Raw genomic sequence first — 26,610 nt, 5'->3', positions numbered from 1 at the left:
TTTTAAACCACACACACACACGTCCCTGTGTACACAACGACCTGCTTCGAGGGACTTTTTGAAATTGGCTTGTCATACTAGTTAAACAGCTCATTTATCATGGGATGAGCATCACTGCACTTGTTATGGAATGTACATGCCATTCCATTTTAACGCAAGGTGTACATGTTGCGTCAGTTCTCTATTGCAGGGAGGGTTAAATCAACTGCATTTACAAAAATCATATTGGGATAAAGCTTTCACGCTTCAAATGCTTACCCAGTTGTGCATAAAAAAATTAATTAAATGAGCACAACTTGCATTTCAGATCCTGCTTAGTATGTAATAATAATAATAATAATAATAATAATAAAGAGAATTACACTTTTTCAGCATACACAAACACACGCATGTTTTTTCCCCAGTTCCTATTACATAAAAATAAGCCTGAATACATTCCAATCATGTACCAGTATTATGACAAAATATTTGAAGCATTTTAAATAACTGTTTAATTAAATATAATTTATAAATTACACCTTGATGTTTTTTTCCATAAGGACAGCTTTCACAATAGGACTGTCAGCAGATAAGAAGGTAAGCCTTATACAGTAAGTAATTTTACAACAGTGTGCAAGCACAGTGCCTGTTACACTCTGCTCCCTGTCATGAGAAAAATTCAAGGTCACTGTGTTACTGCAAATTGCTTCCTAAAACTACAATAAAAATGTCTTACACAGTAGCATGACAGTCCATTTTCTTATCTGTCTTAGCCTTTTTTTCGCCCCAATTCCTCATCAATTCTTTCTGCCTCTTGTCTTTGCTAATCAGCATGTTCGTGCAACGGTCCATAGATGCAGGGTGGTCTAACTCCAGAGAATTTAGGGGGAAAAAAACTGAAGAAAACTGAAATATTTGAATGATTGCACATCTCTTAGAGGGTTGCCTCATCAACGTCTGCAAACCATTGTGGGTGAAATCAATGATTTTAAAGACATCTCCCCATAGTAGCCCTTTCAAAAAGATACGACCAGTGACTCTACGTCAAAATGCTCTTTCTTTCTGCCTGCTTTGATAAAGTAATAAAATAATATACTCAAAAGGAAATAAAACACTGTCTTTGTAATGCCCCAGATTCTTTACACTGGAGAAAAAAAAGAAATGACCAAAATGTCCAACCAAACAAGACAGGGAAGTTAATCATAGTGCCTGTCAATTGAGTATGCCACATTTCCTGTCCTAGCATTTAGGCATTGTTGCCTAGACAGGACACATGTCTGTCTTTTGTGGTGTAACTCAGCAGGAACCAAAGTTTAGCAAAGCCATTTGTATTCAAAGTTGGAACACAAAATAACAAACTCAGGCTAATACCTGTTAAATCTTCTAGCTGTCTCATTAACGGTACAAGTGCTCCGTTTGCACACATTACTGCCAAATACAAAAAAAATCTGTCCGAAGGCTATGTGTTTGCAGAGACAAAATGTACTGTATGTTTGTGTTGTATATGTATGTATATATGCGTATGTTTACACCAGAGAAGGCTGTATTCATACAGTCACATCCCACAGTTAAGAAAAAGCATCACACATACAGTACACATACTCTGGTCATTATGAAATTCACAGATCCTGCTAGCAAATTCTTTAAGCCATACACTGAAATGGCACAGATAAGCAGGTCCTGAGGAGGGAGTTCTAGATGGCTGGTATAATCTTGGACCTTCACTGTTTTTCATAGATCTTTCCCTGTAGTATGGATCACAAGAAGAAAGAAAAAAACCTCAGGGCTAATTTTGACGTGGCTGGTTGGAGAACTGTGCAGCTTTTTTGGTGCCCCTCCCCAGTGTGACTGAATGATGTAAATTGAAGCCTTTTTGGTCCTGGTTATTAAATTTCATCGCATTACGTTGCATTGCATTTAAAAAGTACCTGTTTCTGTAACGCTGCATGTGCAAGTATAGCAGTCGCTTTGTATATGGCAATTCAGGCATGACCATTTTCAGGCACATGTCCTGTGACATGCCAGACTCCTGTGTTGCATTGATAGGTAACTCATAACCAGCAATAGTCACCTTGGAGCTGGGCTGCCAGGGCCGCAATTCTTTGTTGGTGATCTCTTTAGCGCCACGCAACTGAGGCAATTTGCCTCCAAAGCAGCCGCGTACCATCTGTTCTTGGGCACGTCGCAGCAGCTTTACTTCCCTAGCAACACAAGCTAGTCCAAATTCTTTTAGCTGCCTCCAAAGTGAGGCGTTAAAGTAGTCATACAGCACAGCATCAATGGCATTCCATTGCCGGATTTTGACCAGTTGCGCTTCAGATAGGTTGTTTTTAGACAAAGGCATGCGCATGTTTTGCTTTATGTAGAGCACGTCCTCTAGGTCCCATGATAACAGATGCCGCAACAGGACTAGTGATTCATCAAAATATTCTGCAATCATAACCAGTGAGAAGACATTACCCATTTCTGCAGCAAATCGTTTTGCGTAACTCTCCACATCTGCGGAAGATCGATCCTTATCACCGCCCAGATCAAAGGTCAGCGTATTCCTTGCATACATTGAATCTTTCTCATCAGGGCGGTAGTATTCCCAGGGCTTATCCAGAAAAGTATCTAGAGAACCATTGGGGACTCGTTTAAAAGTGTCACAGTACTGATTATAGTAGCTGAACAGAGACTCAAACATGGCACCAGGCTCACGCATGATGGTGATGTAGATGGTGTCACTGGGCATCATGCGTCTCAACTCAGAGCGACTGAAGCGCATGTGGCTGGTCACAATGTTTGGCGGCATGGTGTGGGGGTGAACGAAGTGACTGCTGAAAATACGCGGGTAGCAGAACTGGTGGTCACATGGGGTGACTGGCAGCGCCACGGTGAGGTTGTTGCGCTCGGCAAAGCGGAAGAATATGTTTTGCACAGTAGTGCTGGCTGTCTTGTGTGTCTTGAGGAAAAGCACGTTGGTGTGTTTTACATTGGTTTCAGAATTTTTGGATGGACAGTTCAGTCGAAATACTTCCAAGGTCCTGTTGAAACAAACATTTAATATTACAAGGGGTTTTATATAGTATAAAACTTTTAACTTTTGAAATCTGAATAACTTTTGGTTAGTGAGTTCATACCAACTGAGATGACCTCCGTGATGCAACAGCAAACTGACTGTACTAATTGCCACCAGAAGCAGGAAAATCTTCTTCTGAGACATCATCTGGTACTGGGAGAGACAGACAAACAGGGAGACAGACAGATCAATCACCCGAGTGAAGTGAGCGAAGTTTCTGGTGAAAGAGAACCTGAGAACCCACAGACTAATGAAAACTAGCATCTGGGGTTGAATGCTAGCTCATCTATTCAACTAACAAGGCCACTTTAGCACAAATGAATTCTGTGAGAGTATGCAAGAAGGACTGTGGCGTCCTTACTTTCACTAGCATCACATGGCTGCTCCGGGCACCATATTATACTATCTTATTTCCCGTCTCCATTCACTTCAGTCGTCTTAAATAACACTTTAAAATAACATCCAGTTCCCCAGATATCAAGGTAAATTAGGTTAATTACCATTATTGAGACTGGTTATCTTAATACTCAATGTGATATAAAAGGCACAGGGAAGTCAGTAGTGCTAATGAAGCTGTCTGCAATAGCTTCAGTCAGAGTGGATTGCTAACCTTTGCTATTTACTCTTACTTAATATAAAGTTAGGTGCAAGCAATACATACTGGCATTGTTGACTACCTGACCTTTTTCCAGCTGTATTATTAAAAGAGTATGTTGTGTGAAAAAATACTATATTTTTATCTGTGATTTTGAGAAACATTTAAACCAAATAATTAGCCATGGCAAGCACATTTTGGATTCCCTTCAGTAGGGTCATACATTATCACTTCTACCGCTAATAAAAAAGAGAAACCAAGCTAGCAAACTTAAAATAGTAAAATAGTTAGCAATTTAAACACAGCTTTTTAAATAATGTTCTAATATGAACAGTATAGTACCTTTTTACATTTATAAAGTAGGTAAGCTCAATCCCACCTTATCATGTAGCTAATATTTACAAATACATGTTATACTATTTGTTATTTGTCTGTTATGTATTGCTGGACACACCTGCACACATACTCACACACTTATTCACACACTATATGCAATTTGGGTCAATTAGCCAATTAGCATGTCTTTGGCCTTTGGGAAGAAAATAGAGTACCCGAAGGAAACCCACCAAGTACGGGGAAGCACATGGTGAGAACATTAATTGTATTTGTAAATGAAGTAAAATCCCCTTAGGTTACATTCTGTGAAGACAGTTTTTTAAATTTAAATTCCTGGTTATTATTTCTGGATTTGAAGTGAAAAAATTATATTAGGCTTATATTAAATGGTGTTACATAAAAAAAAACATGCAGCACTCAAAAGAGCTGAAGTGCCGGTACTACGAGTGATTAATATGTTTCAACTGACAAAGATATTTTGGATGGAATGAGAAGCCTCTCATTTCTTAAATAACCATGTCAGTAGACATTTCAAATGGCCATGAAAAAAAAACGAAAGTGCTGGTACTGCAAGTGAAATTCTTTAATTTATTAATCCTGCACTGTAAAAAATCCAACTAGATACATGTTGAATGAATTAATATTGTATTGTTGTCCCAACTTCTTACAGTGGTATTTGTTGAGACAACAGGTGTACTTGAAAACTTTGGAAACACAAACTAAATAAACTAAAAAAAAAAACAGACAATCAAGGAAGCAATTCACCTTCCCTGAGATGCAATCACATGATTTTATAACAACCCCTGACCACCACCCCCCCTGCCCACCCCCTAGCCAGACTGACATTATCAAGCTGCACTAAAGAGGTGAGAATGGCTGTTTTGTAGACTCTGTGTTATTATTATTTTTATGATTATGATTATTATTATTATTTAAATTATTTTATAAAATTATGTTTCAGTTCGCTCAGAGGTATTTGAGACAGATAACATTATATACTGTACATGAGGCCGGTGTGTTTCCACTTATCGTTGTACTGAGGCACCCTGACACAAGAGTACTATCATTCTGTAAAAGAGTTGACAATCATTCATAACCGTGTCTAACTTTTTTCTCCACTTTGCAATGACTTTTGCCCAGCAACAGCGTTTCTTATTAATATCTTTTATTTTTATTGTAACTAGATATGGAAAGGCTGATGGCCTTGCGTGAACAAGCTAATGAAGGTGCTGTAGTACAGAAGGGGACTGTAGTCTGTGATGGCCTTGGTGACTATACAACAGTTTTAGGAGTGATGTTTGGTCAGGTCTGTGCTCTTAACATTAAACTACAAAAGGAATGGATGTACACCTATGCAGCCATCCAAACTATATAAACTGGACTTGAAAAGATGCACTCCCCACACATGCTGAGAAACAAACTCTTGTTGCCATAGACTCTTTTTTGGTGTCTGACATATTGGGAAGAAACTCAAATCTTTGCTAGTTTTTAAAAAAGGTTATGATAATGTGATATAAAAGAATTAGTAAGAGAATGATAAGCATCTGGTGTCATCTGGGTATTTTTTTGACCTTTAAGCCAAAAAGGAACCTGTAATTTCTTGTTTATGCAGATCACTCTTTTAACTTCTAGTTAGTCTTGGAATAATGAAGCCTTTATATATATATATATATATATATATATATATATATATATATATATATATATATATATATATTTGAAAAAAACATAATATACAAAAATATAATTTTTGTGTGTTTTAATTGTTGAGGCATTGTTAGGCTAACTTGTTTTTATAAATAAATAAAAAAACAATCACTTAAACCAACTACATCAATAGGCTAAAATGGGAGACAACTGAAGACAAACTGAGGCACCTTTTTTTTTTTAACAATAGTGACATATTTGCAATCTTTGTGAACATGTCCATGACTGGATTATCAGTAGTGTGTGGTCATGGTTTGCTGAGAAAGGAAGCATGAGGAACGCCCTCTTCAAAAATAAACCATTGAAATTTTATGTCCTACATCGCTTTTTCAGATATACTTGGTGTATGTGCTCTGAATAATGTCGCCATCCTTCATATAAGCCATGTTAAAATACATATAGTAAATGTTGGAAAAAGGTATTTCAGTAAGTCCAAAATTTCTAAGATCCACTTACAAGCCACTAATTAAACACTGATTTTAAAAGTTAAACAAAATGTTGATAAAAGTGGCCAATAACCTAAATGTTTAACATCATACAGACGAATTGATCAAAAAGTCAGCCTTAAAGGCATAAGGATGAATGGAGAAGCACACTCCTTACACCTAAATACAGGCAAAAACAGTAAACGCTTACTACACCTGGCTCAAGTACATTATTATCCTTACAAACAGTACATATAAAAATAATATATACCTTAATATTGTGCAATATATAAAATTGTTTGTATAATATTATTGTTATGCATCGAGTTGCACCATTCTTTCTATTTCCACTGAAGTTGTATATGGCTAGAGTCAAGCCAAGGTCCATGTTGCGTATCCTGCTTTTCATGTGGAAACTTTGTGCTACTTGAGATGTTGGAAATCAGAATTCAAACATGACTGTTGGCAAATATATTATTTATGCTATTATGGCATTTGTTAAGACATATTGGAAACATTTGGCTAAATCCATTTTCTGGTAGAAACTCTGAACTGAATTGATGCAAACTGATATCTTTGTGATCTTTGTCCCTCAGTTAAAATCTTCACCTTTCCATACAAACTTTGATTTAAACAAAAAGAGACAAATACATAAACATCTTAACTCAACAGCTAAACCAAAGGAGTGCAGCTGAAGCTTTGGAACAGGTAGCACAAAGATACTTCCATTTTTTTTTTCTTCTCGTAATGTGAGCTTTCCCTGGTGTGCAGATCACTGGGCCCTCCAGTCCACTGGGACACTGCTGGATCAAGTATCGAGCTAAAGCTCATAAGAAAGGGATTAAACAGGCAGCCCATTGGAGACTGCCTCAATGCTGGAAAACACAAGAAACACCCCCATCCCCCTTTTAATTAAACAGGCTGATTGGGTTTCTAACGATCCAAGGAGATATGACAGCAGAAAAGGGGGAAATTTGAGAATCACACATAGACACATGATGTATTCCTGAGAGAGAACTAGAAAAGTGTTCTTGGCTTTACGGACAAGAGGACAAATTCAAGGAGCAAGACGACAAGAGATGTTGTAGGCCTCAATTAATGATGCAGAGCAAGTGATATATTTTTTCTACTATAGTGCTAAAGTCACAGCATTTAAATCTGACATAAAAATTAGAAGAGGATGATGGTGATGAGTGCTGACTTACTGTACCTTTGCCACTTGATGCCCATTTTGATATATACTTTTTTAATATAATTTTGAAAGATGCTTGTTAAGAGAAGAAGTTTTAACTGATAAAGTACACTGCCTGGCCAAAAATCCACCAGTTGGTTTTAAATAAGCAAATACTAGAAAAGTCTTTGATTTGTACTACTTAATTTGGTTATTACTGCATATAATATGTTTCAACCGACAAAGGTAGTTTTAACCCTAACAGATGTTATGAGTAGCTTCACATTTCTTAAACAATCATGTCAGAAGACACATCACATGGTCATGGAAAAGATGTTACTGTGTTTTAAAAAAGTGGCATTATTGGTCTGCATCAAGCAAAGAAATCATCTAAGTACTGTAGATTGCTGAGATTACTTGTTTAATTAGCTTAAGAACTGTCCAACACATTGAAACAGCTGGAAGTACTGTATAGTGCTGAACTGGTAACTTCATTGTCAGAAAAAATCAACAATATGTGGCAATAAAACAGCTGATGACCTGGATATCACATCTAAGAGGTTTTTCTTCCACTGAGAAATTGTGAGGCAGATCCCCAGGTTATGCAGCCTGAGTAGGGACAAGCTAAGTACGTAGGGACAAGCTGAGTAGGGACTGCTGCTGTGCAGTGGTGGCTTAGTCGGTTAAGGCTGTGGGTTACTGATCAGAAGGTCGGGGGTTTAAGCCCCAGCATCGCCAAGTTGCCACTGTTGAGCCCTTGAGCAAGGCCCTTAACCCTATCTGCTCCAGGGGTGCTGTAAGCTGGCTGACCCTGCGCTCTGACCTCAGTTTCCTAATTGGGATATGCGAAGAAGACATTTTACTGTGCTGTAACGTATATGTGACAAATAATTGAATATTCTTCTCTTCTTCTAACTGTTTTTGACTTTATGCTAGTTATATTGCACATGTATATAACATATAGCATTGCTTTTGCATTATATTCTGAAATTTTGGTGGATATTTTCAATGTTTCATTCACAATTTTAACTTTATATTGGAATTTTAATCATATTTTGCTATGTGGATCTTAATGTGAGCTGAAAACAAAAGAAAATTCACATACTCATGCTTACAAGCTGTCAGATCATGCATTTTATGAAAACCTGTATCACCAAAAGCACTGTACTGTCACTTAACGTAACATTCATACATCATTCATTGCATCCGATTGGGCTTTGTTTCAAGAAGAAAGTCGAAGATAAAGCAACCTTGTGTACAGAGCATGTAAGTGATCCTTCTCACATTTTGATTAGAAGGCTTTTTCTTAAGATATTTTCCATTCACTCCCATAAGGTTCCTATGGATATGCAAAGTTTGTCATTCTTCTGTATATGTACACCTTCCTGTCTCTCACATTCATTTATGTTTGACTTTTCCACCAGCTGTCTTTGGGTAATAGCACCTTGAGTTCTGGCAGCTCTAGAGGTCATTCAGCAGAGGAAGTCAATTTTTAGCATTTAGCAACTATTCAGCATGTGTGGAATTATTTAGTGTGACTTTAATCACTTAGCAACCACTTTCTCAAAAGCCAGTAGCAAGCCAAGAATACTTTGGATAGGTCATGCATTCACAAATATGCACAAATAAAATTAGCTAATGTAGCTGCTAGGATTTTTTTTTTATCCTTTTTTATTATATTTTATCCTTTTTTTGGGGGGGAGTTGAAGGAAATCCATAGCACCTGCAAGGAATGCACTCAGAATCAAGCCCCAGACCACGCAGCTGTGGAACTCTGACATTACCCAATGCACCATGTTGACATATCATATTAAGTCAACCTTGCTCAAACTAACTACAATGAATTTTGATGTGAAGAAGCTGAATAGATTTTCAGAGTGCAGACATTTACATGGTATTGCAAAGTATTGTGACATTCTGAAGGATGAGTACTTTTGGTCAGATTCTGATTTCTATTAAACAGCCAACCCTTCCAGGGAAAAAACACTGTTAAAGAAACAACAAAAAAATAGGTACGAATTTAATCACAGGAATAAGAGGGCTAGAGATTCAGTTCTGGTAGGCAAATTTCATATGTTCTATAATGACATTTACAAATTACCCTGTTCATTTTTGGACCAGCTGCTGCTTAATGTTTTTCATATATAAGGGTGTGTGTGTTTAATTAATCTGAAGAAATCAGGTTTAACCGGCTAACCCCTCCTAGTGTGACAATGAGAGAGCAATATCATAAACAGACATGATATTTAATAATGTAAGTGGTAATGAAAAAAACATGTAAAGGTTGCAAGAGCACATATACTGTAAATCAGAACAGCCAAACAGTAGCTGACAGTTCCGAAAGAGCTATGCTAAGGTAAAAAAAATCTCCTAACAATGCTGCTCAACCTGTTTAAATAAAAATTTGCTCTATTGCAGATGTCTACATGTGAAGCGAGTACAACTAGCTATGTAATGTCAAGTATGATGTTGTTTTTTTTTGCACAAGCAGCATTCCAGGAGTTATTGATAATAATAGATTTGATTGAAACATCGGACACACTGTTCACAATTATTTCCTGCTTTTGTTTGCTTTGCTTGATTTCTTGTGTAAGTGTTCAGACTTTATGAATCTAATGTATTTCTGTGCTCTGTCTGTTACTTCTGATTAAGTCAAGGTCAGGTGCAAATACACACAGAGTATAGGCAAACACTTGATATGCCTCATAGTGTAAATGTTTCCGTTTGCTGAAGTAGATTCTACACATTAAAACAAACCATATCACTAACTGGCCATTGTTACAGTAAATGGAAAAAAAAACAACTTTGCACTGAACTGCAAAACTTAAAGTTTAGATTTCAGGAATCCATGGAAAATAACACATAAAAAACAACAACAAAGAACTAGCTAGCAATATGAGGTCAAGAAAAGCTCTATGAAGGTATTAATTAAAAAAATCCTCAAAAGGAGCATATTAAACCCATTATTAAAATATGGTAACAACCACTAATCTGCCTAAAATTCAGAGACAAAGATTGGAGGGTATTAGTCAGAAAAGAACAAACGATGGGTCAAGGATAACTGTACAGTATCCAAAGATATCCACAGTTAAAGCTTGTTTTGTTTTGAAGACTCATCAAAGATTTTCTAATCGAAAAAAAACGAGAAAAAAAATTGCCGGAAATTTGCTCAACACTGCTAATTATCTTCAGTGAAGCATGTTAGTTGTAGCATTATGTTATGGACACACTCTTCATTAGTGGTAATGTGGATTGATCCAAATACAGGGCAATCCTAAAAGTCTTCTAATCTTTAAACTTACAACCAGAACTTGCAGAATGGCAGAATGGTAGAATGGCCATTAAAACCAAGACTTTTATGGCAAAAATATCGGCATCCACACACACACAAAACTTACATGGCATGTCCCAGACGACTTGTAGTTGGAAACGTAGCCAAAGGTGGTGCTATTAAGCACTGATAAGGAGTGGTGAATACTTATGCAACCAACTAATTTCTACTTTTTTGTTTAATTACCAATTGTATCACAATAAAATATTTTTGGTTTAAAATGTTAGACACACTAGGTGAGCCGCAAGGTAAAAATCTCAACTATATCTGCACCCAATCGCTTAACTTTTTTTATTTTGCTTCCAACTGAGATCCAATGGATTTTTTTCTAGCAGAAGTTTACCTTCTTCAACCAAGAAGAAGTCAGCTACTACTCAGCACCTTGCTCTGAATCTAAACAGACTCAGCAGTGGTTTAACATATCCAATAAAGAAGATTCTACAGTCATAAAAAGAGCTTGCTTTCAGCTGTGTAGTATTTCTTCCTGATGATAACATATAACAGCAGAGGTTTCCAACCACATCCCCTCATATTGGTAACCAGCCATGGATCATTTGTTATGGCCCAACAGCTAAAAAGTTATAGTAAATAGATCATTACAGTCAGTGCAGCTATACAATAAAGCTTTTATATGAAGGTCATTCATTTGTGAATGAGAATAAGACTAGATCGGACAAACAGCCTGTGTCTAATGCTAATTTATTTATTAAAGCCAGTAAGTAACACTGAAATGTGGTAGAGCAGGATCACAGGGTTAGACAATTGCACAGTTAACAGTTGTTAAAATGGTACTGTATGAGGACATCATGCTGATGGACAAAGTGAACACTGATCAAAATCAGGTTTTGGATACTTGATGTTTTTTCCTTGATTGCCAGTGTATCCTTTGAGTGCTGTGAGTTGATGGGTCAAGCCTCTGTAGATCAAACTTGTTTGTCTGGTGCATTCCATGGGTGCTTGATCAGACTAGGATCAAGTTGTCAGTGGCCAGGTTCTCTAGCCATGATGCAGTCATCAGTTCTACTGGTATGTAATATTGAACAGTAAAGTGGTTAGATCTGATATGTGTATTTGATACAGGTTTTCGTGTTTTAGTGTTAATATGGTGGGCGCGAAAGGCACCTGCCATACATCTTCACAGTGTATTGGACAGTGGTTGGAAATGAGTCTCTCGACGGAGGAAAAAGTATTCATAGTTGAACATTATTTTCTCTCATAAGGAAGTAGTCATGAATAGGGACCAAGTTTGAAAAAGGCGGTAGAACAATTCAGAGAGAGATTTAATATGTGTCAACATTGTGCGAGCAAATCGTCTTCTTTTGCAGAATTCTGCGGCGACCTTTGTTCCTGGAATTGTTTGAGAATCTGAGTGAATGATACGAACACTGTCTACAACAAGGCGGTGCAATTACGTCACGCGTACCATGGTAAATCAACACGCTAATAGTGTGTATGTTAGTTTCTTTCAGGAAACATAAACTCACAGATGAAAACAAGATATTATTGTTCATCTTTTCATTTCAGTACTGTATATTTTGGCACATACTGTACTTTTAAGCAAAAAAAACTAAATCAAATATAAAGGACATCGTTCTCCCAGAGTTGGAGTGTCAGAGCTGACACAAGATTAGCAGCCAGTAGAACAGTTTGATGCTGAAACCACCGATGAATGACGGCCAAGCCACACTGACAGTGACTCAGAGTGTAAGTAAAGTAAACTCACCAACTTTACATCCACCTGGTCTGTTCTGATGATGTCCCTTTTGAACAGAATCATTTAGTTTGTGTTTGTGGATCCTGAGGTTAACAATAACTGTAAGTATATGCTTATCATTTTTTCAAGTACGTAATAGGATACAATTGCAAATTAAAAATGAATGTGATATAAAGATATTAATGTGTGTGTGTGTGTGTGTGTGTGTGTGTGTGTGTGAGTGTGGCTCATTGCATAATCCTGACCTTGGTGTTTATTACAATTCCACTAACGCAAACAGGAACGAGTCGTCCTGCTTATTGTGTACATGGTGATTCGCTCTCCCTGCTGATGTGTAAGAAGAGAACCATAAATAGACTTTAGACAGAAATTAGGCAGACATTAAGCTGTGTGGCTTTGCTGTGGACCTTTTTTAAACAGTCAGTTAAAAGAGCATATTGATGGGTTAAATGTGCATCAGATGTGTTTTAAATGGAGAAATGCACATAACATGACATATAGCATATATAACATATAAGGCATATGGCATGTAAGCAACATATGGTATACATTCTGATTGCTTCTGTACACTCCAAGCAAATTTACTATCTACTACTTCCATAATTTTGAGAAATCATGCCTGTTGTGTACAAGTAGATAAATGTTAACTAGCAGGTTAGCTTTACATTAAAATCTGTCAGTCTTTCCCTTAGTTAATCCCCTGGACGGCACACACCAAATCGAGTGTTGTGTAACCATCAGCAGTATGGTCTTCTGCTCTTCTACATTTTCATCAGCCTGCTTCAGATAGCAAGGGGGCAAAATTCAATAAAATATTAACACATAAATGGGGAGTCAAACAAAACATGTACAGAAACTAATGCGTTTAAGGAATTAGGCAAGTGAGGCAGAGGAGACTTTAGAAAATATTCATAGTTAATGAAATAATTTTCCCTGTCGTAACTTTTATCTCCTCAGGACTCCACATGTCTGCAGTGGCATGTATGTGTTCTTAGAGAGAAGGAAGTCATGGAAGTGGGAAAGAAAAGGGGAGAGAATAAAAGACAAAACAAATGTCAACTAGAGTCTCTGCTTTTAAAAGGACACATTTTATATACACCAAAGTCTCAGTTTCAAAGTTCATAAAACAGAAGCAAATATAACACACAAGACCGTAATGTCGATGGACATAGGTGGGCCAGAAGATTTTTTAGGATGTTGTGCATGGGCAGGGATACTTATTTATTTATTTATGGGTCAATGACGTGACGTTTCTGTGATTTTCGCAGATTCTGCTGCTTCCACTTTTCAGCTTTTGCGTTTTTTCTCCTGCAGCTTCTCTGCACCCCCTTGCTCTTTTCTCTCTTTTTCTGGTTTATCTATTGTTATAGACGGACTCATCTGAAACTCCGGTCGAACTCTAAATAGCAGATTTTGTCAAGGGGAGATGAGGGAGGCAGGGCGTGGCCAGAGATTTCATTGGACTAGCTCAATGTCCTTTAAGACAGTCAACCAATGGGCCGCGATTCGTGTCTCAGATACTCTACCGTTGCAATAATAAATAAATTGGCCTAATAAACTTTTTTTAAAATATTAAATTATGACTGACAGCCCCAGCCCAAAAATGTGCGTCGGCCCACCGGCCATTGCCCGGTATGCCCTATGGTCAGTCCAGGCCTGCCCATAGATAAAAAGTATAGAGCTTATAATCAGATGAACACCTTCCTAATTTGTGGCAGCATCATGTTAGTGGGACTGGTTTAGACATCCTCAGGGCCACCTCCCAAAATCTAGTGGAAAGCCTTTCCAGAAGATTGGAGGGAGAACAAGTCAATATTTATGTCCATGGCTATGGGCATTAATGTCCAGTATTCAGCTGTCGACATAATTTTGGCCACATACTGTAAATGTCTTGACAAGATGAAAGCATAACACGACACAATTCTAGGCACATCTGCATTCAAAGTTGTTCTGACATAGTGAAAGTGTTGGAATGGCCATTACAAAGACCTGACCTGAAACCTATTAAAAAAACTTATTGTCGAAACTATATATCAGGAGTAATGAGCAAAAATTCCAGCACAGTATGAAAAGGCATCCTATTGCTCTTTATAATAATGCTACCTTTAAAAAAAAAAAAAGAAAATAAAGAATGCATGAAATAGAACAGGACTTGAGTGAATTAAGGTCAGATAAATGTTTGCTGTTGATGTTGTTGGAATTCTACTGGTGCGTACTGTACATCACATTTATTTCCTCACTGTTCCTTTTTATTAGCTCCTGATGATTATGAAATTATTAATCAATATCTTCCTGGCTATAAACTTTAATCAATGTCTGTTTGGCAAAAGAATTATACATAACGGTCCTTATATTAAGGTTCACACAAGGATATATATATACAATATAGTTGTCAGAAAATATATATTATATATAAATATAAGGACATTCTCAAGTTCTCAAGAGGTAAAGGAAACCAGTAATGTAATATAATATAATGTAATGTTGAGGTTTGGCTCTGCTTCACTCTATTGCACTGCTTAAGCCATATTAGTTCATTTCTGCCTACATTAATAGCAACTGGGCAAGTACCTAATAAAATCAGCCACACTATCATGTTAGAACATCTGGAATTGGATCACTTATAGTCAGGACCTGGGTGAAAGATTACTGAAATAATGTATCAGCTTTTCATTGTTTTCATAAACCAGGCAGAAAGAAAGTCCTGTCTGATTGAGGCTGCAGTGGGCCTGGGAAATACGAGAAAAAGTCGAGAAGTGCGTCAAGCAAGTAACTGGCATGTCATTTATGTCATTTTGATCTTTGCACTTGATGACACAGACAGACTGGAACAGCCAGAGTGAGAGTGAGAGAGTTGCGCAGATACAGAGAAAAAGTGACGGATTTTTCCAGCACCGCACTGAAAAGATAAAAATGGCTTTCATGCTTTGAAATGAAATCTTATTGATGCCACAACAGAGGCTAATTTGGGTTGGTTCTAATGCCGAGGTCGGAGTTGAAATGTCGGTGACGGGAGAGGATCAGAACCACGACAGAGTGAAACGTAACACGGCTAGGTCTGACAGGGAGCGTCTTTGTTGGAAGAGTTTTTTTTCTGTGCGTTGAACGGTTTTGTGTTCATCGCCCCTCAGAGAGGCTTGTTTTTCGTCATGGAAACCACAGTAGGAACAAAGGTTCATGGGAACGCCACCTGTAAGGGATGAAGTCAATCATACCTGGAAACATGGTACAACCACAACTTTACTTTTATCTAATTCTATAAGGTTATTTGTGGTGTAATAGGCTGGGTCACATTCCTACATTCCGAACACACGCACACAAACACTCGTGTATCCTGACTAATATTATTAAGGACCCTACATACCCCAGTAGTTATAAGAAAGTAAATATGTCCTTTGAAAGTACATATAAAAATGAAAGACATGAACGTTTTCAATCCCTATTTATTATTCACATTAAATTATACATTATATTTATGTGAGCTAGTCTTAATCGAATAATATTGTTAAGCATTTGATGTAAAATTAGAAATAAATTTGTGTTTTAGAAAGAGAGACAGGGGTCTGTGTGATCTTTCATTGTGGAGCACAGCTCTTTTATTGTGGCATCATAGCTACATGACCAGAGAACAGCCAAGTTGAGCAACAAACCAAGGGAGGGTAGCTTCTTATAAGAGCTCACATTATAAGGGAAGATCTAATTGGCTTGTTTAAACCTTGACCAATTGAAAAAAGTTATTTTTTCATCACATTTTTTTGTGTGTACAGTGAAGACTCACAACTCATCTAAATGCCTTAAAATTACTTTAAAATACATTTTGCATAGTAGGTCCCATTTAAAATTCATAACATTTTATATGTAATGTGTCCAGACAATTGTAAACATTTCAGGTATGTTCTATAGATCTAATTATTTTCTGAGATCGGTGTATATTGTACAATGATGTCTTACTCAGGAACTGGAGCAGTGATGGACATCAAACATGAATGTGGTTTTCGACTACAACATCAATAAATGAATCAAATTCCTCTTAATCAGTCTATGTGCTTGTCTAGTTTTCAAATTATGACTTTAATATGGTATTAAAACCACACTGAGAAAACAATGCTTCTGTTCTTTGTCATTGCTAGATCAGCACACAATGACTGGACCGCATCCTGACAAAAAGTCTTATTTAACTGGATTTATTTATAATGCACTGGTTAATATAAAAGACTCTTGTATAACTATGCGGTCTGGATGTTTTGGTTGCTTAATACCTTACCACACAAAGCCTGATACCAATCTGTAAAAAGATGAATGGTAGCCTCTAAGAATTTGGACATTTGCATAGTTACAGTATAAGCTGAAAACACAGCATGAGAAGATACACACACACACACACACACACACACACACACACACACACACACACACACACACACACAAACATTTACTTTCCAGTGTGTGTAAATGCTGACCTGAAAACTGGCAGATGAGCTTACAGTGCATGAAGCAGCAGAACACACAGAATATAAGTGAGGGTGTGCAGAAGAAAAGATGGACAAGATGGAAACTAAGATAAAAGATGAAACAGTATGAGAAGGCAGGAAAGTCCAGGGAAAGTCCAGTCACGGTCAATGAGGACGAATGTCATGGAAAAGGTGCAGGAAAAGTTTTTGTTGTCATTATAATATTGAACATGTACAAAACACACACACACACACACACACCTACAGTAAGTATATAAGATAAGAGATACCTTTACTGGTCCCACAGTGAGGAAATGTCTATACACATACAGTATGCAGTATGCAGTGGCATGTCCATGTTTTCACACAGTGATGACAAATGTGGGCTAAAACACACTAATGGGAACATCACTTCATTATGTAAAGGGCATTGTTGCATTTGCAGAATATCTGATTTGTTCCTTTGTGCAAAATGAACAGCATTATAATGACATTACTTATCAGCCTCATATTGGCTCTGCAGTTCCCGTGATGGGTTTAATGAATTTTTTAGCACAGCTCTAAAAGCTAATTTTTCTTTCATCTCAGTGCCATTTTCTCTTACTACTCAAAGCCTTTAATGCATTTTTTTTTGCTTCAGATGTTAGAATTAGACACTTCTGCTCTTAAACTTAATATCCCTGCCTCTACATTTTTATTGATTTTAAATAACTTAAGTAAATTAAACACTCTTTAATTATATTTCACTTTTTCTTAACATTATGAAAAGTAAAGCACTATCCAAGAAACTATCACTAATTTGTTTTTACAAAACTGATTTACTTAATTTAAAAATAATCTCTGAATGGCATAATACTGTGCAAAAGCATCAAGGAATGTCTTTGTTTATTAAGCCACAGAGTGACATATGAATCATTCAAGCATAAGAAACATCTAAAGTCAAAGGCATGAACCAAAGAGATGATGGCTGATGATGGCAGATGATCAGTGGTTGAAAAAGACAAGAGGGGAAATAAGGTAGCTGCTAAGGTCGTTACATAAACAACCAATTTTAGGCACTTTGCAGCCTGTCACAGTAAAACATTTGTTCCAATTTCTTTAATTTAATATGAGGGGTGACCCAGGACTTTTGTACATTACTACATTACTGTTAACACTTGGGAGCTTTCTGATGTAGGAAAATAATCAATAACAGGATGAAGTGCTAATGATTTTTCATTTTTAAATGACACTTCATTACATACTTCATCATCTTAATGATAACACTCAGTGGTGTCAAAAGTATTCACATTTATTACTCCGAGTAATTAATAAAAAAAAAATGTATACTGTATGTGTGTATATATATATCATTCCTGTTACCTTCCTGGTGCTGTTACCTCCTCGCTGGTGCTTGGTTGTGACATTTCGCTCGAATCTTGAGTCTCTATCACGGACATCTTCGTCTACTTATCACAACCTTATCAACCGAAAATGCTATTTTATTTGAACGTCCTTGCTGGAGTGTGTGACGTGACGTCATGTGCAGGTGTGATGGATCGCGTACCAACCAACAGGGTGTCGGAATGGTATGTTTATACTTCTCATCCAACCACAATCAAATTCGCTTCATCTGGATAGCGCGATTTATCCGGATGTTTGTTTGTTTGTTTGTTTGTTTTTTGAATGACAAGCTGAAATAAAATAGGAGTAACGAGTAGGCTGATCCAATAGAAGAGCTACTGTATTCAAATTGCTGAGAAGATTAATGCTGGTTCCCATTTAAAGATGTCAGAACACACAGTGCATCACTGTTTCGGTGGCAAAAGAAGGGTGTGTGTGCGTGTGTGTGTCCATACTGTATATTTACATTGTATTGTTAACCCCACAGGGTGCGCACAGAACCATAACACGTGACACTGATACAGTACCAGGATATGAAAGGGGAAAAGATGAGGTTGATATGGTGATGGCTTCACCTGCTAATCTGTAGCACTGTCTCAACTTCTGATGTCTTTTAGTCTGTCTTTCTATTCTAAAATAAAAACATTCACAGGTACTTAAATGTACTTTAGGTTACAGAGCTGTTGAACTTGTGGTACTGATTGGTCTATAATACATTTCTACAACAGCAGCTCTGACTAGCAGCAACGCCATCTGTGCTCCAAATTATAAGTATTATTTTATATTCATAAGCTCCGTTTTCTGTAGTGTTTTTCTCTACATGATCTAAGCATTAATAAAAAATGGATCCTTATTTAAAACACTGTTATTATTTCATTAACAATTATTGACATGGTTAAGTCTCGATGCAGTGTCATGCTTCTTGGTAACATGACCAGCTGCATTACAGAATCTTGCTTGTTTCATGAAAATTCCAAAGCAATAACAATACATAACTGACAAGGAGGAACAAAAAACCTTAGGATATGTGTTTAAGGTGAGAACACACAAAGGTGAAGACACAAGCACAGCTTGGCAGAATGTTACCAAATTCGGCAGGCGTATCAGAATCATAAACAGGGGAAATAGGTGATGGTCAGGGTAGACATGGAACGCAATCAAAAACCATGACAATACAAGTTAAAATGCAAAAATCAATAAAGACACAGAGCTAATCATTTGAATTAATTTGACTGTGTTTTGAGAGTTTGTTGATGTCATGGTTGGGTTAAGGGTGTACACAATGCATAATCTGGTGAACGAACAGGCTAGAGTGATACAGAATTTGGTGGCCATGTTTTTAGACTGAGCTGCATTTAAGGATTTGTAGATTATAAGGAGACAGTGATGAAAGGAAGACCAACATCATTTATTTAACTCGGCAAACAAATCAAACACATGAATCGCCCAGCGGAAATCCAAAGCGTTAATTCAGCAGCGTTAATTCAGCAACATTCTAGACACTGTAGATTTTAAATTGTTTTTTTATGTTAGAATTACTTATGTTGGATCAAAATCTATGACTAAATATGACTAGTAAATATGACTTTAAAACTGTATTAAACCTTTTTTTTTTTTTTTTTTTACTTGAACACCTGTCACAGTAGTGAGGACGGGGAGTACATACTGTATATTTAGTAGACACCCAAAGTTACTAGTGCAAAGCTAAGCACTATCTATATACTATAACCACAATATATTTAAGAAGCATAATAAAGTATTTAGAATAAAGCATATGTCACAAGTAAAAAAAAAAGTAAATAAATAAAATAAATGAATAAGACTAATAAGTGAAACTAATGCAATTGTATGTGTGACAATATCATCAAAGCATGGCAGAGGTATGCACTACTTAACATCTGAGATTCACTCTGGAAAACATTATCTACTGGACATTGTATAGTAGATACTTAGCAAAGTTATGTGGGATATTGCAGGGTAGCTGCAATGAGTGCAACATGCCTAAATCAATGAATATTATTATTTACTGATTTTCCACCTACATGTTGTTTAATAACCTTTTGTTTCCCTATCGAATCAGTGCAATACTTCTCCTTTGTCTCTTGTTGCTGTTTTCACTAGCAACATGTTTTTTTCAGATACACTTCCCTGTAAAATTTACTAAATTAAATTCAACAAAGAGATAATGCAATAATGCTCACGCTTGCAATAAAGTAAGTAGGAAGTTGTTGTTCTGTTCTCTAATTAGGATTTCTAAAAAAATTTTACGGATTAGATAAATTATCTAATCCATAGATAATGGCTGTATATGAAGTCAGACATTTAGCGTATACTATATAAATAAAGATTTTTTAGTTTTAAGGTTGTGGCTATTTATTCAACATTTTCCCAACACCATTTTATCCGAGTGATTTTAACTTGTGCAATGTTGTATTTTGGGTGGAGGACAGCGCAAATCTAATTAAAACCGTATATGACGTCAAACAGTGTTATAGTTACAGCTGGGCACACTCGTAGCTGGTTAACAGTCAGACTGGTCAGACCATCAGCAAACAACATAAACAGGAGCAGAAAGAAGATCAAATACTGCAACTGCAATAGAGAATAATAGGTCTTTGTTGCAACAGACAATGCAGACACAGAGCTCAATTGGTATTATGTCTGTGTTGTGAGAGTCATTTTATGCAGAGGCAAAATCATGGTGATTGGCGGCCATGTTTTGAAGTCATGTGTTCTGGGATTTATCGATGAACGCAGATTCCTACGTAGATGTGACAAATCATACCTTTTTAACTGTATCTTTGAAATGACATTCTAATCTAAAGGATTAATTCAGATTCTGTTTAAGAGGATTTTGTTTGTTATTAAAAAACAACAACAACAAAACGGTTAACTATATACTGCAAAACTATATACTTACATATTTCTGAGTTTTACACAGTACTATTTCAATATCAGTGTTTAATCGTCACAGGAATCATTCACTGCTATATAAATGAAGCCGCGGATACAGACTCAGCTCATTTTCCCTGTCCTTCTCTTGCATAGAAGATGCATAGAAGATCTCGTTTATACCAACATGAGACTTTCACTCCTTTTCATTCACCATCTGACACACACACACACACACAGGGTTCTCTGTGGCTATGGAGAAACCGCCAGTAAATATTTAATCATAGGCTAGCTTAATCAGGTTCCCATTTTAAATGCCAACACACACATACATGCGTGCACGCAACCAGTCCTAATCTCTCTCCTAAATTCAGACAGTAATTTATGAACTTGTACTGCTTCCATGCATTTAATCTGCACCTGTTGTATACAGTGCTTTACCCTGGCTCTGACCATGGTTTCTGTGCAATGTGGAAAACAATTTACCAATCAGGATTACTACAGGACCTCAGACTCAGACTAATCTCAAAGAGGATAAACCAAAATTAATCTACACATGAGCCTCATCGAGCCTCAGGCTCACCTGGCTCTCTTGTGTCGTACACTAGAACACACTTTCATAATATAATCTGCTGTAACACACATAATCATACTGACCTTAATAAAAAGCTAAAGAATCCATACTGGCGGATCAGAGATAAAAGCTAACTGACCTTTCCTGTCAGAATTCAGATTGTCTCTGATCCTCAGCCAGCCTTCACAAGTCCACCGCACACTTGCTGTATTTCAGTCGGCACTCACTGTTAAAGCCATGTCACATCGGTTTAGCCATGCCAGTGCTGGGTGATGAAAAAACGGTGTGTATGCAGGCACATGTTTAAATGTTGGTTATGCTTGTCACAATCTATACACCTATCTATACACACAACAATCTATACACCATGCTGATTCATATCATGTGGATAAGATGCAAAAAAGAAATATATGTATATATATATATATATATATATATATAATTCATGGTTGGGTTTATTTTTGGTGGAGGAGGTGGTCTGATTAAATAGACACTGCAAAGTTACTTTATAGAAATCTGGATCGTTAACAATCCTTGAGATGACACAATGAAGAGATTTAGAGATGAATTAGACTCAAAAGGGAGTTAATCCTTTTTTGGGTCACATCGGAGAGTGTGATTAAAAACATATTTAAAAAATATATAACTCAGAGTACAACTCTATACTATAAAGTCAAACAGTACTATGTGTTTATATGTAAAATTAATCTTCTGTAAAACTCACTAGAGGGTGAGAATATCCACTCTGTAGATCAACAGCAGCACAATGCCACTATTAATTTGTGTAGCAGGATATAAAAAGAAACATAATTATAAAATTTCCAGAAAATCGCTTTGTTTTTGTTAGTCTGCACATATCTATGCAGGTGGGGTAAGGATGATTCTAAGGGCCTCCGGTGGTTGAAAATGTTTGATTTAATCAAGGTTAGGGGCACAGCATGTTAGGTTTTATGTTAGGAGCCCAGAATTTCTAGCAGCACTCCTGTATTATTTATAAATCATCGTCTTTGTCAGCGTCGTCGTCATCATCATCATCATCAATAACAACATTATCATACTGTCTCAGTTGTAAGTCACAAAGCATCTGAAAAGTGTGCTATAATGTCATGTAATATAATTCATTTTATGTATGCAAATTTTAAATTAATATTTCCTCTAATTAATGAGAGCTAGGGTAAACATAAATCCTGTTTCTTTTAATTAATTTAAATGTCTATGACAAAAACTTGCAGTCCACTTTGGGAACCACGATGCTTAAAAATTATGCTTATAAATCAAGTATGCAAACAATCAAAATTAAATCAGTTCAGATAGTGAGGTCAACCAACTTGAAAATCCTTTAGAAAAACTCTGGACATAGTTTCTTACTCTATTTAAATGGATAGTTTTGCATCTGTTAAACTACAAGCAAATATTGTTCTGAGTTAGGGAAAATTGTATTTTGCTCTTCACGTGCTCATCCCTACCTGCACATCACAAGACTGATCACAAGACTGATCACACCTAACTGAGTAATTATCATATTAGTGACTTTGTACAAACAAATTCACCATATATTGGATAATAAAAATTAGACAGTTGAAAACATAATTTCCTGCTGTCAAGTTATCAATTTAGATGTATATTGCAAATGTATATAATAGTTTACATTAAGACAGCAATTAATGAGTTTTGTTGGGTTTTTCAAGTGAAAAGGTAACTATCATGTAAAGTATTGTATAATAAAGTAATGCATCATAATGTACTGTATCATATAATAAAGTACCTTGTTGTAATGAATCATATGGTAAAGAATCATATTGTAATATATCGCATCGTATAATATAGTATCCTATCGTATGTAGAAGTGTACCGAGCAAAAAGCACAAAGAAAGTGCAGTAAGTTTTGCTGCATAGTTCATACACACTTGCATGCACTGTATGCAGGTGAAACTCGGTACACTTCTAGATCTCATTAAGCCGAACAATTTTAACTATGCATGTCATGGGCTTAAAGTATTGTATAATAATGTATTGTATAATAAAGTATCACACTGTAATGTAGTGTATAATAAAATATTGCATTATAACCCTAGCGCATTGTAATGTAATGTATACTGTAAGTACCATACTGTTTGTTATACTGCAAGTGTCATACTGTATTGTATAATAAAGTATTGCATTGTAAAACATCGCATCCTAATGTGATGCATAATAATGTACAGAGTTATAAAGTATTGTATTGCAATGTAGGTTAGTATCTGCAGTGTATTGCATTATGACCCAATGTGCCATAAAGTTTCATAATTGTAATGTTATGTATCACAATGTATTATTATTATTATAGATAGATAGATAGATAGATAGATAGATAGATAGATAGATAGATAGATAGATAGATAGAGCGTTACGGTTTTAAGAGTGTCCCTACCTGTCTATGTTTCCCCTGTATGCTGTGTTCAGTCACCCGGAGAGAACTGAGGCATTAATGAAGACAGCTAGTGACAGTGAGTGAGACAGGCATGCAGCAGAAAGCCGAATGATTCTGACGATGATGATGATGATGATGATGATGGTGGTGGTGGTGGTGGTGGTGGTGTTGGTGGCAGATACCCGCAGCCAGAGAGCACGAGCGCCTCCCGGCTCCTCCGTGTGCTGGAGTGACCGCAGCGGGACACGGCGCTAATATCTGAGCGGCAGGAGCGGGAGCGCGGGTTGCCAGATTGTGCGTGATTGGCCAGGGACGAACCACCAGAGACGAACCACCAGGGACGAAACAGTGCCGCCAGCTGCTCGGCATAAATATTTATCGGGTTTCAGATAAGGAGGAAGATTTATGTTGTTCATTGTGTTTCGATGATAAAGTGAGTAAACGGAACGAAAGTGGCAACACAGTCACGAGATCGAGGCAAAAGCGGTAACGCGTCACTTGAAGATGTAAAACTGATTCAAATCAGGCTTCAGTTCCAGCTCAGGGAATACACAAGGTGTTCTCCCTCTGGTTTTACATCTCGGTTACACTGCATGCCTAGGGTGTTTCATTGTTTGTTTTAGTTATTTAATTGATTAATTGTTTTTTTTTTTTTTTTAGAAATTACAGAGAGGACTATCATCATATCGCTCTCACACACAAACACACACATGTGGGAAATGAACCCAGTGATGTAAAGTGCACCAGGAATAATGAATGCTTTTTGTACAGCACAACACGACACACACACACACACCACTAATCCGGCCACATCTATCTCTTTTGTAGACTGTGTCCAAGATGAAACACACATTGTTTGCACACACACACACACACACACCGCTCAGTTATACATGCTGCATTATAAAAATGTCCATTCGGGAACTCACCTCTGGTGTTACACTGCGCCGGATAAAGAGGCTTCATGTATTCTGCTCGGTTCACACACACACACACACTCACTCACACACACACACTCGGTGTCTTTGTTTTCTATCTCACCGACGCGTTTGTCATATTCCCGGCTCGTGACGTAACCAAACGGACGCGTTTTGACGCCAACGGCCGCCTGATGCACCGACGAGCCCCGCGTGCGCAACGCGGCGTGCGCGCGACATCGCCACGACCTCCCCCCCCTCCCCCACCCGTTCTATTCCCCCCTCTTCAGGACCAATGCGCGTGCAAACACACACGCACGTACACACACGCTTTCTTCCTATCCACTATACATCTTATTTTCTACAACAGTTCCTTTGCTGACTTACATGTATAATACTTATTACTATACATGTATAATACATATAGTACTATTTTCCTACCCATCCTGAGGCATCTGGAGATTGTACCAGCTTCAGTAGACAAAGGCCGACCCTGCGAGGATCCTGAGGCACCCAGAGAAGGACCAGCTCCAGCTGAATTCTGCTTTATGATGGCTGGAGCTACACATGCTGCTCCTGTGCTTCCAGTGATCCAGACCCCATCTGCCCTCTGCACCTACTGACTCCCTGTACTGAAGTGGACTTCATGTTAATCTACACAACTTCTGTTATATTGAACTTTCAGCTGCATAACACACATGGTGTTATATCATCTCTATCTGTTATCACACAAATGAGGATGGGTTCCCCTCAAGGTTTCTTCCTATTGCCATCTCAGGGAGTTTTTCCTTGCCACTGTCGCCTTCACCCTTGGCTTGCTCATCAGAGACATTTCATTATTATCTAGACACATTTTTCTTACACATACCCACGTCCATAAATTTTCTTTTCATTCTTGTGAAGCTGCTTTAAGACAATTGTTAAAAGCGTTATATAAATAAAATTGAATTAAATACTTAGATAGTTTATTGTTAATTTGTGGTGTTCATTTGTTTTTTCTTAGCTAGTCAGATAATTATGTGTCTTAATTAGCTAGTTAGCTTTGTCAATTTATGTTGTAGCACCTTGGTCCAGGAGGAACGCTGTTTCTGTCTACTGAACTGTATATGGTTAAAATGACAATAAAAGGCCTTACTTAACTTGACTCTTACAGTAGTATGTTTGCACTTTGTTCATTCATTTATCTTTTTTTTTTTCATTGCATCATCTTTATCACCTCTAAAGATCATCTGTCAAACAATAATTTAATTCAATCCAGTAATCTCCATACTGTTTCCTTATTAGCAGGAATGAATAACTGACGTGAAAAAAAAAAAAGATGTGGATGTACGATAACTCACTCACCTATGGTCTATACCGGTTTATTCTCTATACAGGGTGGGGTCTTGAAACCTATTTTAGGAGACTTAGGGCATGAGGGTGACAATCCGTCACGGATACACACATACACACAACTCCACACCTATTCACACACTGTTGGGCAATTTGGAAATAGACCTAATTTGCATGTCTTCGGACTGTGGGAGGACACCAACTTACCTGGTGGAAATTTACCAAAGCACAGAGAGAAAGTAAAAACTTCATGCAAACAGACAGTTTATTTCAAGAGAGAGGCGAAAATAATTTTCTCCCTCACATGTACAATTAAATCAAGCAATGGTGTC

General features: G+C 37.1%; 1 protein-coding gene across 3 annotated transcripts; it reads right to left on the bottom strand.

Moving 5' to 3' along the window:
• Positions 1–382: 382 nt before the first annotated feature.
• gal3st3 (galactose-3-O-sulfotransferase 3) lies at positions 383–25,096 on the bottom strand. Of its 3 annotated transcripts, none has more exons than XM_053501044.1 (3): positions 24,959–25,096; positions 3,102–3,193; positions 383–3,005 (listed from the first exon to the last, which is right to left on the bottom strand). In XM_053501044.1, exons 2-3 carry the CDS (start codon positions 3,185–3,187, stop codon positions 1,766–1,768), a joined length of 1,326 nt encoding a protein of 441 aa, XP_053357019.1. In that variant the 5' UTR covers positions 3,188–3,193; positions 24,959–25,096; the 3' UTR covers positions 383–1,765. The 3 variants fall into 3 exon arrangements, with proteins under 3 accessions (XP_053357019.1, XP_053357028.1, XP_053357012.1); XM_053501053.1 differs by lacking the exon at positions 24,959–25,096 and adding an exon at positions 24,030–24,180; XM_053501037.1 differs by lacking the exon at positions 24,959–25,096 and having other exon boundaries at positions 3,102–3,315.
• Between the last annotated feature and the right edge of the window lie 1,514 nt (positions 25,097–26,610).

Source organism: Clarias gariepinus, chromosome 1, assembly GCF_024256425.1.
Source record: "Clarias gariepinus isolate MV-2021 ecotype Netherlands chromosome 1, CGAR_prim_01v2, whole genome shotgun sequence".
Classification (NCBI taxonomy): Eukaryota; Metazoa; Chordata; class Actinopteri; order Siluriformes; family Clariidae; genus Clarias; species Clarias gariepinus.
The sequence above is the reverse complement of the archived record's forward strand: the minus strand, read 5'-3'. Positions and strand labels throughout refer to the sequence as shown.